We start from the raw sequence: 15318 nt of genomic DNA on the forward strand, positions 1-15318 counted from the left end.
TCTTAATTAAGGTCAATTGTTCTCAATCTTGGCTACATATTTAAGATCACCTGGGGAGCTTTTAAAAATTCCAATTCCCAGACAACATTCTAGACCAATTAAATCAGAGTTTTGGAGGGTAGGACCCATTTATCAGTATATTTTAAAGCTCCCCAGATGATTCCAGTGTTCAGCCAAAGTTCAGAACCATTGACCTGAGCCTTCTTAATGAGATATACTGGGGGACATTACAGAGGCCCAGAGAATTAATAATCTGCCTGTTTGTTCTCAGCTGCCCCAAGAAATTAATGTAAAACAGTAATAAATACATTTCAAAACCTACTGGTAATATTAGGTAAACCAGGTTTCAGAAAAGTTCACAACTGTCAGGACCCATAGAAAGATGAAGAAAGCCCAGTGGAGGAGAAAGTTGATAAATGCTTGAGTTTGAAACAGTATTCTTCCTGGCTTCCCACCTACCCTTCCTGGTAGACTTCATTTCTCTTTGCAAGCTTTTCTTCCTCTACCCATCCCCTAAATATCAATATTCTCTAGGGTTCTTTCATAGTCTTACTTCTTTTCTTATTCTAAATATATTCTAAATATGTAAGCTCATCCACTTGCACAGCTCCAATTACCTTCTATTCATCAGTCATTCAAAAAATGCACATGTGTAGCCAATTCCTCCATCCTGACTTTGAGCTTGCTACTAGATATATCTCATTGGATGCTTCACAGGCATGTCTAAATGTAAACTGGACACCTCCCTTCCCCTACCCTCTTACTCCTGTGCCATAAATGTGGAAGTCCTTTTATGCCATATTTAAATGAATGGCACTACCATCCACCCAAGCTAGAAACCTTAACTTATCCCTTCACCTCATTCCCTAAATCTCCTTAGCCTGTCTTGGCTCTTCTGTGCTTCTCTTCAGTGTATTTTCTATATTGCAGCCAAAGTGATTTTCTAAAACACAATGCCTACTAATACCTGCTATAAAACAAACAAAAAACACCTCTAACCCATTGCCTCTGGAATAAATTCAAATGTATTAAAATGATGCACAGAGTCCCACATGATTTGGTCTCTATACCCACATCTCCAACCCTGTCTCCCGCCAAATTGAATTTCTTTTAGTTCCTTAAATGTGGTTTGTTTCTTTTTTCATCTCTGAGTAAACTCTATTGTGTTCTTTGCTGCAATCCCAGTGCCTGCCACAGTACCTAGCACAGAGTAAGCACCCAAGGAGCAGTTGGAGTGTGTGTGTGTGTGTGCGCGCGCGTGCACACACACATCCACATGAGAGACCAAATATGTTTTCAGGCACTTAAAGCCTTAGATGTTCTCCTTTCCTATAATGAGCTAATTCACCAGCACTAATCTATTGATTCAGAATAATTCTTATCTTGCGTTACCTGACTCTCTTTTTCTTGACCCTGGCTTAGCAAACCTGACTCTGGCCTCTTATGCCATTGACCTTACTTCTTAATGCTTTTCCACTAACCCTGACTTGCTCCTTTCTTCCTCCTCTCTGATAACCAATTCTGTCTCCACGTAATTCTGAATAGTTTAGTAGGAAGGACAGCAATATTTGCTGTTCACATCAGAAACACTGTCTTTCCAGCATTACCTCAATGGCCTCTACAAGACCTTCTTCAGCAGTTTTCTTTGGGTTCTCTACTCACCCAAAATATAGCTAAAGAAATAGTCATGTCTGAAATGGTTTTTTCTTTTTTTAACATTTTATTTATTTATTTGACAGAGAAAGAGAGAAAGTGAGCAAGAGAGAACACAAGCAGAGGAGGGGCAGAGGGAAAGAGAGAGAAGCAGACTCCCACTACGCAGGGAGCCTGACATGGGGCTCAATCCCAGGACCCTATGATCATGATCTCAGCGGAAGGCAGATGCTTAATTGACTGCACCACCCACACGCCCCTGAAATGACTTTTCTAATAATAAACTGAGACTATCCATTCAGCTTTTCTGTGGCTTTGATTCTCATTGAGCCTTTGGTTTTGTAACAAATGGAACTTTTCTGTTGCCCATTTTAACTCAGGAGTCAAAGCTAAGGTCAATGGGTGTAAAGTGCCCTACATCACAAAGAGAGGCTAGAGTTAGACCATTCATGCAGGATCTCCTACAGGGTGGTCCCAGACCAGATGGTATCTATTGCCCATTTCCTGTCTACATGTAAGAGAGGCTAGAAGGCTAATGAGAGAGAAGATTATGTCTGTATCTGAAGAGAGATTTATCAGCCTAGAAATAGGGGAACAGGAAAGGTTCTCTCTACCCCAAGCCTCAGCATTAGAAGTGTTCTAGAAGGGTATAAGGAGAGTTCTTAGGAGGACTTGATGTGTGTTCCCTGTAGTTTGGCAGACACAGAGTCCAGAGCCTGGTCCTCACCTGGAAAGGTCTAATGAAAAGGCTGGCTGGAGCTGTCCTTAACAATTCAATGAAGTGAGAGAGCTGGCCTAGAGTAGATACCACAGAAAATAACCAAGCTTCAGTTGTCTTAAAAGAATCTCATCCAAGAAGAAAGAAGCTGTGAGAGATATATCATCAGGGTAGAAGCTCAGAGGAGTTCTAAGTAGTCAACTATAAAGCCTGTTGTCTGCATAAGGTAATAGTATTCATGGAGGGTCCTAGCAGGAAAGTATTAGAAGAAGCCACAAAAATGTCCCACAAGAGAAGGGTCCATGATTTGGGCATCTCCCTTAGAGGGTACACCAAAGCCACATTGCAGTACCATCAGTCAATAAGGCATTTTTGCCCCTGTCTTACCTTTTTTCTTCCCATCTAGTCCTTTAGGAATTGGTAAAGAATAGGATTAAATTAAAAAAAAAAAACAGCAAACAAACAAAAGTATGTATCCCCTCCATCCCCTGCAGTTTTCTGATTTATTCCAAGCTGAAACTGGTCAAGAAATGAATCAAACTGGATTTAAAAAAACTAAAGTTTTTGATACAAGATTGGGCTGGACTTTTTAATACCCAAAAATGAAATTATTGATTAATATTCAAAATCTAAGAAATAAGCTTTGAGATGACATTCAGAAATAGAAAATTGAGTTTGAATGGCATAATTTTAAAAAGTAGCATGAAGTTGTTTTCTGTGGGTACCCCCACCAAATTGAGCCCTTTCAATAAACCACTACACTTGTACTCCTAACATCTAATGAGGTGGTAGAGAGCAGGGAAAATGAAGTGCCCTACATATGAAGTAAGCTTAGGGGGTAACACGCTAACTTTTTCTCAAGCACACCAGAACTAATTTATCCAAATGAAAGGACTTCTCTTCAAAAACAGTCACTTCAGAAAGCTCTACAGTTCTTTTTACTGATATTGCCTTTGCTGAAGATATCTGTGAAACATCTCTTTAGGAATTGCATCCTGCATTTATGGCACATTCTTTAGTGTCTTATCTATGGTTAATCTTTATCCTGTAGTGGTGGGTTGCATTTTTTGAAGTAGCTAAATGTTATTTGGAGTCAGGAAGACTGAACAGAGTGGATAATTTAACTGAGAAATTTCACTTGGGGTGAAAAATATCCCAGATTGTGACTATGGAGTGGATTTCTTCCATGACTTTTACTGGCTTAAAAGGCAATTCCAATTTAAATATCCAAATGGTTATGAGTCATGGCAGTGTTATTTGAAGCACCAAGTGACTGAGTTGGTGTCCAGCTTTAAGAATCAAATTGTCCTCAATTTCTCAGTAGGACAAAACAGGTGGTACTTGTCAGGTCTTCAGAGCAGATGCCACTCATGCCCCTCAGTATCATGGTTTTGGCCAGTTCTTCCAATTGTGATGTCCTGGCATTTAAAGGCTCATATCTAACTCGTATTTCTGTTATTTTTTTAAACTATGAATTTCTTCTTGTCCTGAAAAGCTAAGTCATCACCCAGCCTCCTTTTCTTCAGACAAAACAACAACCACAGTTGTTGGACACCAACAGAGTCTAGTTAATTGCTCTCTGAGGACCAAGTGAAACTGTTTCACATCATTAGAAAAAAATGAAAATGGTCATTTTGAAATTCAGGATGACTATTAATGACCAACAAAATCAGTATGTTCTCCATCTGCATTTAAAGTCCCCACAAAAGAGTTCTATTGGCTTTCATTGTTCTGTCCAATTTTGAAATTTCCAGAGCCTACCAAAGTCTGCCGGACAGCTTCCTAACTCCCTCCATTCCTTGGAGTGAGCAGTATTCACTGAGCTATCCCAGGCCTTCATACTTTGCTTCAGGAAAGTGCCTTTCCAATTCCTCTGCTGACCCCATTGCTAGAATGTCTAAGGATTTCTCCCCATCTTGAATACCAGTCAGAACCATCTCTGAAAAAAATCAGACCCTAATTTCATCAAAGAGTTAACTGGTGTTTGGAACCATACAGGTCTCTTCACTATAAAAAACATATGTTTAAAATTGACATTTGGACCAATTTTTGCATCCATTAGATCCCAGATTTAGAAGAATTGCATGTGATTAACATTACGAAACATAAACACTGTTCCAGTGACTCGAAAGAAAGCCAGGAAATTTTGTATTAAGGCATTATTATATCTTTAAAATGCCCAATTGTGAATCCTCTAAATACCTCCCCAAACCTACCTTCTTTTATAAAATTCTGCTTTAGTTTGTTTAAGCCTCTAATTACTGTGATACTAAGAAGTACTAGACATCACAGCTGCTTCATTTGTAGTCTAGCCCATTGGTTGCAATCTTTATTGCCCACACTGACCTTGAATACATCCAGCTTTGTTACAGTCTCAGCCAAACACCCACAGGAAAAGCGTACCGGTTGAGATCTACAGACTCACAGAATATTGAAATTAGAAGGGACTTAAGAGATCCTCCTAATTCCTAAAACAGAATCTTGAGGTCCCAAAGAAGGGGCATACGTGGTCCCAGGTCCTCAGAGAGAATGATGGTACCAAGGGAGTATCTGCAGAGATGGAAATGAATGCAGACCCCTGGAAGAGAAAGAGCTAGATCAGCACACATCCCTGAGAATCAATAATGCCAGCAACAATAATGGTCAAAAGAGACAAAGAGAAGCTTTTTCAGGGTCTGTAGTTTGTTCTCTAAATCCTAAAGAGTGAGAAGGTTATTGTTCCACACTCTGAAAGGTAAGATGAGGCTAGAATCAGCTGACTAGACTTGAGAAGAATCTTTTCAGATCATTTTCTCCTGATCCTTTATTCTAAAAAGAAGAAATCTATTACTAGAAAGCTATTACTTCAACTTCCAATCTGATTTTCTTTCCATTATGCTACAAGACCTAATATTACTGAGTGCTTGTTAAGTGCCAGGCACTGTACTAACAATGCTTTACCAAATTCTATTACTTGATTGTCTCAACAGCCTCTTGAGGTACATACTTTTATCGCTTCCATTTTTTCATGTAAGTAAGGAGAAGCAAAGAGTGGTTAAGGTACATGCTTAGGATCACAAAGCAGAGGCAGCATCCAGACTCATGTGACCTAAGAGTCCATGAATGTAACCATTACTCATGCTTTAGAAGAAGTGGTTCAAGATTTCCATGTTGGTCATTTGTGTTATTAACTGTCCCCTAGGATCTGATGTGCCTTCTCTATTCTTTATGACTTTGTACCTCATAAACAATTTCAAGGAGTATAGAAGATGTACTAGAGACTCCCAACATACAGGAAAGAAGAGAATTTTCTTCCAGCAAGCTCTCAAATATCTGAAGAACTGCTCAGCCATAGGATTTAATTAGGGGTCTTCCATGTTGATGGAGCAAATACTGCACATGGCCCTTATGAAACCCAGACAGAGTTCTGAATTAAAGCTATGAAAAAAGTGGAAATATGTGGAAATTTTGGGCCTATTCACCTAAAAATACATTTGCTTAGCTTAAATGTCAATAGAAAAAAAAAACAGCTAGTAGTTATTGGGAGCTTACAGGTATTATTTCATTTCATTCCCACAACAACCCTATGAGTGTAGATATTATGATTCCCATTTATGGATGAGGAAAACTGAGGCACAGAGAGATAAAGTAACTTGCTAAGGGTTACATAATTAGGAGTTAGATGTGGAATAGAAGTTCAAAGTCAGTAGAAGGCTTCCTATGTTGCATTTTCAAGTAGGTATCTGGGAAAATCACTGCTCCGTTCCCTATGTCACAGGCTATCGATAAAGAAAGGCCAACTTTCTGAAATGTTGGTACATATTTGAAAATGAGATGTAGAAAACTGAGTTTATTGTCTTACATTTGAAAAACTGGACATCTTTCCCTCAAAGGACCCTCTTTGAAGTTTTAAACTACGAATATTAGTTAGTAATCGGTAATCAAATCAGTAATTTTGCCTGCATCTGCACGAAGTTTGTTAGGCCCAGAGTAAAACAGATCATGGCAACAGCTGGAAATTCAGGAAGCTGACAAATATCCCTGGTGGGCAGAGCTGCAATTAGAAACACCCAATGTTCTTGATGGCACTAAGTAAAAGCTTAGAAATACACTGCTTCCGCATCTCCTCCTCCCCTACTCCAATAGCACAGAAGGGCACTCTATTGTGGAGAGATTCTAGTACTCATTCTGTTCCCCAAAGCATAGACTCCCTGCTCTTCTCTTTCTCCTCCTACGGCCAGCTGGAATGACACCCCCTCTTCAGAGTCTAATTTCTTCAGTCAAAAGTAATTATCCTTTTTTTCCGGGCTCTCTGTACTTCCAGAATTTGCATTTTAGCACTAAATGCTTTTTATTTTTTAATTTTTATTTATTTATGATAGTCACACACAGAGAGAGAGAGAGAGAGAGGCAGAGACATAGGAAGAGGAGAAGCAGGCTCCATGCAGGGAGCCCGACGTGGGATTCGATCCCGGGTCTCCAGGATCGTGCCCTGGGCCAAAGGCAGGATCCAAACCACTGCACCACCCAGGGATCCCAGCACTAAATGCTTTTGATCTCCTGTGGTAACCACTAAGGTGTCTGTCTCCTCCAGTGGGGTCTAAACTGTTCGAGGGTGGGGACCAAGTTTTCTACATTTGTTGCCTCTGAAGTCCACAGTACTGTGCCTGGCACAGAGCATACATTCTCTGTGTTGGAGCAGAGTTAACATTGGGGCAGAAAGGAAAGAAGAAAATATGTTTTGGGTAGAGGGAGAATGACATGATAGAGAGAAGGAATGAGTGGCTAATATATCAGGTCCTTCTCCCCAGGATCCAGAGCCCTTCCTGTGACAATGGACTCCCTGAACAGTCTGTTGGCTCGCTCCCCACTTGGCTGCAGAAGGCCCCTTCCCCGGGAGGATGGGAGGCAACACAACGCTGGTGGGGAGGGGGGGTGAGAACACAGGATGCATCGTCTCCCATACCCAACACTCCAGAGTCCTGCTAATGGTTATGTATGGAATGCCATGTACACACTGCAGGGTGAGAGGCTGCAACCCTAAAGCCAGACAGAATAGAGACATTCCAAAGGGCTGTGTGCTGCCCGTCCAGAGCAGAAATTACCGGAAGTTGTTCAAACAGCAAAGTCAAGGCTCTGGACTGTGACCAATAAAAGGGATGGCTGCTCTCCCGAATGACCACATGGCACTTGCCTAAGGATCCGCACGCATGAGAAAAGGAGAGTAGGCTTACTCCATTAAAGTGGTGATCCTCAAAGTCCAGTCCCCAGACGATGTGCATCATCTGGGAATTTGTTAGAAATGCAAATAAATGCTCAGGCCCACCCTGGTCTTACTGAATCAGAATCTCTGGGGATGGGGCACAGGAATTGAAGTTTTAACAAGCCCTTGAGGTGATTCTTTTTGCACTCTAAGATTTGAGAACTACCAAAATATTTAAAAGGCCTCCAAGTGAGGGATGGAACCCTCTTTTCCCTCACTTGAGGGAACTGAAGTAAGTCTAGCTGGGCTTAGTATCTTTGAGTAGGAGAGACCATCTACCCCACCCTATCCCACCTGCACATATACACCCCCTCCATTATGTCTGTCCATAAATACAAATGAGGCAACCAGAAGGAAACCAAAAGAAGCCAGCGGGCACCAATGTGGTCTGCAGGTTCTTTACATCAGACAAAGCCCTGGCAATTGGTGAGTCAAGGAGGTCTGTGCCAGTAGCACCAGGGATGATTCTAATCTGAGTACTTCCTAACTAAAGGAAACTCTGTCTTATTACTGTTAGCAGAGGAGTAATGAGAGTGTTACCTGTTTCGTGGTTTTTTAAATTATAAGATGTTATAAAGAGGTAAAATTTACTCTGGAAGATTAATCTTCCTAGCTGGCCAGACTGAACTTTTTAAAGCACAAAGTCTTTTAAGACCCTCCAGTTCCCATCCAGTAAATGCAGACTACTCACTCTCCATACAAGATCTTTCCTGGTCTGGTTACAAATCTACTTTTTTAATTGTCACATTCAACACAGTTTTTCATAGCCACCTCAAGTTAATCTTTTGGGAAAAGGCACAGCAGGTCTCCATTAATTAATGAAAATGGTTACTTACATATGTGTCCTTTACCCCCTAGCTTCTAATAAACAGGGCCTAGTATCTCTTGGAACAGAAATGCAATATATGGCTACGTTTTTGTTAATTAATATATGTTTGTATTTTAATTTTAAGAAGATTTTAAATTTTAAAAGTAATCCATAATTATGTTAAGAAATTCAAGCTGTACATGGGGACAGAAAGGATTCCCTCTAAACAGAAGTACCAGCTATCACAGTTTCTTGTAGGTTCAGGAACTTTCCATGCATATGCTATAATATATTTGGGTGTGGCATAAGACTTTTTAAATACTATGCTCTACAGTTTTGCTTTTTTTTTTTTTTTACCTAATATATCTTGGACAGTTTTTTATCCCTGTGAAAATAGTTCTACCTTTTAGTATTCTAAGGATATGCCATCATTTATATAACCCTTCACTTATTAGTAAACATTAAATTTGTTTTTTATTTTTTGGTATTATAACAATGCTATACCTAACATTCTTGTATTCATTTGTTCATTTACCCAAATGTTCATCAGTATTTATCGATCTCTTTCTATGTATGACATATTGTGTGAAGGGTTAGGTATACATATCTGAATAATATTCCCTGCCTTGCAGAGTTTACAATCTAGTACCCAAAATATATAGAATAAATGAGGAAGTAAATAGGCAATCACAAATTGTGATAAATGCTATGAGGGAAATGAAGTGTGCTAATGTAAAGTTAACTGGGAACACTTACCTGGAGGACTTTTTGAGAAGTTGGTATTTAAAATGGAACCCAAAGGTGATAAAGCATTCCAGGCATATGGAATAGCATTTGGAAAGCCCTAGACAGAAATGAACTTAGTGCTTTTAAGGAATTGAAAAGAGGCTGTGGCTAAAAGGTGATAGATAAGAGAAAGCAGCATGAAATAACATTGCAGAGGTAGAGAGAGACCAGTTATAAAATACCTTGTAAGCTGTGGTAAGAAGTTTGGGTCTGAAATGTTACAGGAAGCCACTGGAGAATTTTATTCATTTAATGTGATTAGATACAGATATGGATATAAAGATAGATAGATGATAGATAGATAGATAGATAGATAGATAGATAGATAGATAGATACCAATACAGATATAGAGATACATATATAGAAAACCACTCACATACTCTGGAGAACAGATTGTAATAGTTAGGTTTAGGCCAGGAAGGAAGCTTTTTCATTAGTACAGGCAAGATGACGATGGCTAGTTTGGGCCAGGCTAGTGGCTATCAAGATAGACAGATTCAACATATCTTTAAACAGTAGAATTGACATGCATAACAGGGATGGATGTGGGAATCAAAGAATAGAGGCTTGGACAACTACTGAGTGGTGCAACCATTCACTGTGTGAAGAAGACTAGGGGAATAATAAATTTGTGGGGAAGGATGGGTCCTTTGAACATGTTAATTTTGAGACGCTTGGGAGACATCCAAGTAGAGTATCAAGTATGCAGATTAATCATATGTGGTCTATGTATACAATGGAATATTACTCAGCCATTAGAAACGACAAATACCCACCATTTGCTTCGACATGGATGGAACTGGAGGGTATTATGCTGAGTGAAATAAGTCAATCGGAAAAGGACAAACATTATATGGTCTCATTAATTTGGGGAATATAAAAATTAGTGAAAGGGAATAAAGGGGAAAGGAGAGAAAATGAGTGAAAATATCAGTGAGGGTGACAAAACATGAGAGACACCTAACTCTGGGAAACGAACAAGGGGTAGTGCAAAGGGAGGTGGGCAGGAGGTTGGGGTGACTGGGTGATGGGCACTGAGGGGGGCACTTGATGGGATGAGCACTGGGTGTTATGCTATATGTTGGCAAATTGAACTCCAATAAAAAATATTAAAAAAAATAATAATAAGTCTGGAGTTCAATGATATTTGTACTGAAGATACAAATTTGCCAGCATATTTTAAGCCAGGCAAAAGCATGAGGATTGACAGTGCAAAAAAAGAAGGTGGATTTGAGGTGGTAGACAAAGCCTAGCCTTCTTTGGGAGAGACAGCACTTCCAACTTGTATAGGAAGAGAGTAGGATATAGCAGCAACTGTGCATGGACTAGGTGACAGAAGAAAAGGAGCTCCCAGATCACAGTTCCTTGTATTGTTTGAGACATAGGGCAAGATGACTGAGTGGAAGGCATATGAGCAAAGAAAAGGATTTAAGCAGAAAAGAAATGTACGAAATAGTCACTTCAGAGAGTAGAAAGGCCAGTTTGATGAAGAAACTAAAAAATTGTCATAAGATTACCAGTAGCACTGAAAGCACATGTGAGATGTTTGATCATATTCAAAATGAAACCTGTCTGCCTGAGTGTGTGGTTTTCTACAGCTACATTCAGCTTCTTGGTTACAAAAACGGAGAAGATAGGTGCTTAAGGATGTCTTTGTGTAGTGTAGTAAGTCTGCATAAAGATACCTAGAAATAAAATTACTAAAGTAAAAAGGTATGTGCTTTTAAATGTTGATAGTTATCACTACCAATCTATATATTTGCAGATTTACCTGGAAAAAAATTTAAGAACCACTCTTCATCCTTGTTAGTCTATTTCGATACAACAACAAAAAAGCACTAAATGGATAATAGTACTGTTGTGACTAATAATTTAGATATTTCAAAACAGGAAAGTATAGTGCAATTTAAGGAGAAAAATTTAAAAATTACTTGAATAATTCATCTTATATGTATAAGGCTATTACTACATGTGTGTTGGTTAAGTGTGTGTGTGTGTGTGTGTGCGCGCGCGCGTGTGTTTGAAAATGGAAGGTGACCCACCTTATCCTGAATGGACCCAGAGACATTACACTTGAGCCCAAAGGGTACCAAAGCAGTTGTTACCACTGATTTTTCGTGTCTTCCCACTGTGCAAGTCTCTGTCAGGAAAACAAAGTGGTTTGGCTGGATATAGTTGGGATTTGCTATGACGGGGGTAAAACTGTCAGATTTATATGGCTTTTTCTTCTAAAAATATATGGCCTTCCTCTTTCATTCACAATAACTGTGAAGCTCATTTAGAGCTGTTGTATCCCCATCACTTGGCTCCCGAATCCTAAAGAGTGCATAGCACATGGCTCAGAGGGACTGCACTTCCAGTGGACACATCAGATAGGAAATTCCCAGTGATTTGGTCCCAAAATGCCTTTCTGGGTGTCCACATTTACATAGTTCTCTCCTTTCACCTGCCAGTCAAAGGTTATTATAACTAATTGGGTATCTGTCCTGCACTGGCCTTCATGGGTCGATCAGCACACACTTAGTTCCACTGATGGAATCACCATGTGATCTGAGGAATGAGTGTTGATCAGTGTACTGGCCATCCTCTTGCTTTCTTGACTTTTTTTAAAAATTCCAGCAGCTCTGCCTTAGGAAATGTCCTCTAAACCTCGCATCATATGCTTTTTTGGGTAAAATGACATGACTCAGAGAATGCGTCTAGAATTATATCTCCTAAAGCTCAGCTTTCAAAACTTAAGTATGTTGAATGAAAGCCAGTCAAATAAACTAAAAGCTGGCCGGGGGAAGACAAACACAGGAGAGTGATGAGTGACTCTGGGCTGCACAGAGGGATGCCTGCTGGGAGTCTGTCGAGAGGAGGAGTCGCTTCTTTGTCCTTGTCTCTCACCATTATTCCTCATCTAGGAAGGCAGATGTTAAGGCTACCTTAATGAAAATGCAGGTGATGCTAAATTTAGAGGCATTCTCCAAGGCATAGAAATGTAGGTGAAAAGTCCACAAAAGAAAAAGTGTTCTTGCTGAAGCTGCCACTGCTGTGATTGAGGGTTCAAAGATCACCTGACCATGTGCTATAACACCTGCCCCATCCCTGAAGGGCCTCTGCTAAGCACCTTGGGAGCTTGAAGATACGTTTTATTTTATTGTCCAGGTACATTCATCAGCTCTGGAGCCGCAGATTACTTCCCCAGAAATGACTACAGGATTAAGAGGTCCAGTTTTAAAATATGCTGATCACTACAGTGGCCTTGTGACAGGAGATGGGTTTAGTTATTCACACATTCTTACAGAGTGCCAGCTCTGTACTAACACTGTGCTAGGTTCTGGCAATATAGCTATGATGGAAATAGACATGGCTTCTTGTTCTCAAGAAGCTCAGAGTCTATCTTGGGCAGAGAAAAATAAGAAATAAGTAACCAGAAAATAAGATAATTACTACAGATTGTGACAATAACAATAAAGGTTTGGAGAAATCTGGTGAAGGTTTGGTGAAGAGGCTACTTTATTATTTTTAAGATTTTTAAATTTATTTTAAGAGAGTGAGACAGAGAGAGAGCAGGAGTAGAGTGGGGGAAGCAGAGGGAGACAGACAAACAAATTCTGTACTGAGGACAGAGACCGATGAGGGGCTTAATCCCACGACCCTGAGATCATGACCTGAGCTGAAATCAAGAGTCAGATGCTTAACCAACTGAGCAACCCAGATGCCTGAAGAGGCTTTTTTTAAAAGGATTTTTTATTTATTCATCTGATTCAGAGAAAGAGAGAGAATGAGCATGAGGGAGGGATGGGAGGGGGGAAGCAGACTCCCTGCTGAGCCCGGACCCCAATGTGGGGCTCAATCCTATGACCCCAAGATCATGACCTGAGCCGAAGGCAGATGCATGGAAGTGGCTATTTGAGATGAAGTGACACAGATAGGTCCCTGAGCAGGAAGTTGAGCAGGGAGCTGAACGATGAGAATGAGGTGGCCTCAAGAAGAGCCGGGGGAGCACTCTTGTGCTGGGGCTTTCAGAAGGGAGCAGGTCCAGAGGATTCATAGGGTGGAGAAGAAAGCTGAGTGAAGTAGGGAGGTAGAAGAGGTATATAAAGAAGCTAGAGAGCTAGGCTGGAGCCAGATCATGCAGAGCATAAGGACCACCATGAGGAGCTCAGGTTCTAGTCCAAGAGCAATGAGCAGCCACTGAAGGGAACTGCTCTGATCTGACATAAGTCTTGGGAAAATGACTTGAACTGCTCTGTGGAGAACAGATAGCAGAGAGTCCAGAGTTGGGGCAGAGAGCCTAGGGAGACACTGTCATGGACCCAGTGAGAAACTATGAAGGCTCGCACAAGGGCACTGGCAGTGGCAATGAAGAGGGCAGAAGGGGACTGATGAGAGAATATAGTAAGAGGTAGAAATGATAGGCCATGTGGATGGATTGGATGGGAAGGAGTAAAGATAAGAGAGGAACATTTTTTTTTTTTTTGCCTTCCACTCCTTTTATGCAAACCCCAGGATAGCATTATCCTAAATCATCACATTAACACTGTACAAACCACAGAATGGGTTGGAGCTCTCCTGAAAACATGTTTCCACCCCTCCCCCAGCAAGAGTGGACTGGCTGAACATCTTTGCAAGGTACTTGAGTTAATATTAGCACGGTTGGACACTGGGCCCTCTTCCTGAGTGCTAGGCCCCAGAAATTTTTTTTTATTTTTGTATTTTTTATTATTATTTTTATTTATTTATTTATTTATTTATTTATTTATTTATTTATTTATTTATTCATGAGAGACACAGAGGGAGAGAAAGAGAGGCAGAGACACAGGCAGAGGGAAAAGCAGGCTCCATGCAGGGAGCCCAATGTGGGACCCGATCCCGGGACTCCAGGATCATGCCCTGAGCCAAAGGCAGGCACTAAACCACTGAGCCACCCAGGGATCCCCGGCCTCAGAAATTTATACCACTTTCATTTCCCCCAACCCCAATGAGCCCCCATCCTAATCTAGACATGACCACACAAAGATAGTCCTTCGCCATCATTCACTTTTATGGTTAAGACTCTCTCTAGGCCTCTACCCTGCATTTGTTCCTGTTTAGAATTCCCAGCCTGCCCTTCTTCTCATTAGTGTCATCTATAAACTTAATGATGACCATGTTCTGTATTTTAGCCCCCAGGTCCTTTAGAAACTATGTTCTCTGTATTTATTTTTGAAGTCATAAGCAGATGGCCATGCTGTATGAACACAGGCATTGTAATCTGAATCAAGGAAATATGATTTTGGAATGAGACTGGCCCCATGACTAGTGCTAGACTTTATACTATAGAGTTTAATTTAATATTGTAGTTAGTGTTGTAATCAAAATAAAATTTACAGCAGAGCTGATCTGGTATATCTAATAATGTGATTGTTATTATGCTGAGAGAAATGACATTTGTATAAATGACTTAATACACATTACTATTTCACAGCCCCACCAAAGCTGTAGTTTTCGTGTAAGAATTTTCAATAATTTTCCTTGTCACCCATGTGAATACAAACTCACAGAGAAAGACAAATATTCTATCTAGACCTTACTTCTAATCATTGTACTCACAGGGCTAAGATTTCCGTTCCTACACTCAGTCCTCGTGCTCGCTTCGGCAGCACATATACCTACACTCAGTCCTCTCCCATAGCTTGCCCTATACCCAGGTCCTGAAGCAGCACACATTCTTGTTTCCACATCTAACCATACTAGAAGGCTAGATAGCAGAAACTCTAGCTGCTGAGGCTATGGATCGAGGTTATGATGGCAATCATCATATCCCTGTTCTGTGAGGTGATTAAGGGCTGTGTGATGTTGGAAATTACATTGTAGGCAGTGCATTCTTAGACAACTCTGCATGTGATTTTGCCTCACACTCATGGAAGCATCCAACCCACAGAAGAGTTAGATCAAAAATTTTAAGTTGAAACATTATTCATGATCGGTATTGAAAGATGCCAAACACCACTTCCCTTGTGCTGCCAAATTCAGAAATCCTTTTATGGAGGTAAAATATTGAAGAACCTTTCTACCAGTCTCGTCCTTCCATGTTTACATGCTCCTCACCCCAACCCACCTGCATGTGTCACTTCCTGCCC

General features: G+C 40.5%; 1 protein-coding gene and 1 long non-coding RNA gene across 9 annotated transcripts in view; one reads left to right on the forward strand and one right to left on the reverse strand.

Annotated features, from left to right (window-relative positions):
* Window positions 1–15318, forward strand: part of HPSE2 (heparanase 2 (inactive)) — a 627272-nt gene that overhangs the window by 560573 nt on the left and 51381 nt on the right. Inside the window, exon 10 of one of the 4 annotated variants that reach the window (XM_077878048.1) lies at window positions 1740–1936. The exons of the other annotated variants lie outside the window; for them this stretch is intronic. Coding sequence (XP_077734174.1) covers window positions 1740–1859 — 120 coding nt within the window. The 3' untranslated portion in view covers window positions 1860–1936. Of the gene's footprint in view, window positions 1–1739; window positions 1937–15318 lie in introns of those variants that run through there. 4 annotated transcript variants of the gene reach the window in all.
* Window positions 1–15318, reverse strand: part of LOC144301288 (uncharacterized) — a 30960-nt gene that overhangs the window by 4865 nt on the left and 10777 nt on the right. Inside the window, exon 4 of one of the 5 annotated variants that reach the window (XR_013368105.1) lies at window positions 11251–11348. The exons of the other annotated variants lie outside the window; for them this stretch is intronic. This is a non-coding gene — a long non-coding RNA (uncharacterized LOC144301288). The remainder of the gene's footprint in view (window positions 1–11250; window positions 11349–15318) is intronic. 5 annotated transcript variants of the gene reach the window in all.

This window comes from Canis aureus, chromosome 29, assembly GCF_053574225.1.
Source record: "Canis aureus isolate CA01 chromosome 29, VMU_Caureus_v.1.0, whole genome shotgun sequence".
Lineage (NCBI taxonomy): Eukaryota > Metazoa > Chordata > Mammalia > Carnivora > Canidae > Canis > Canis aureus.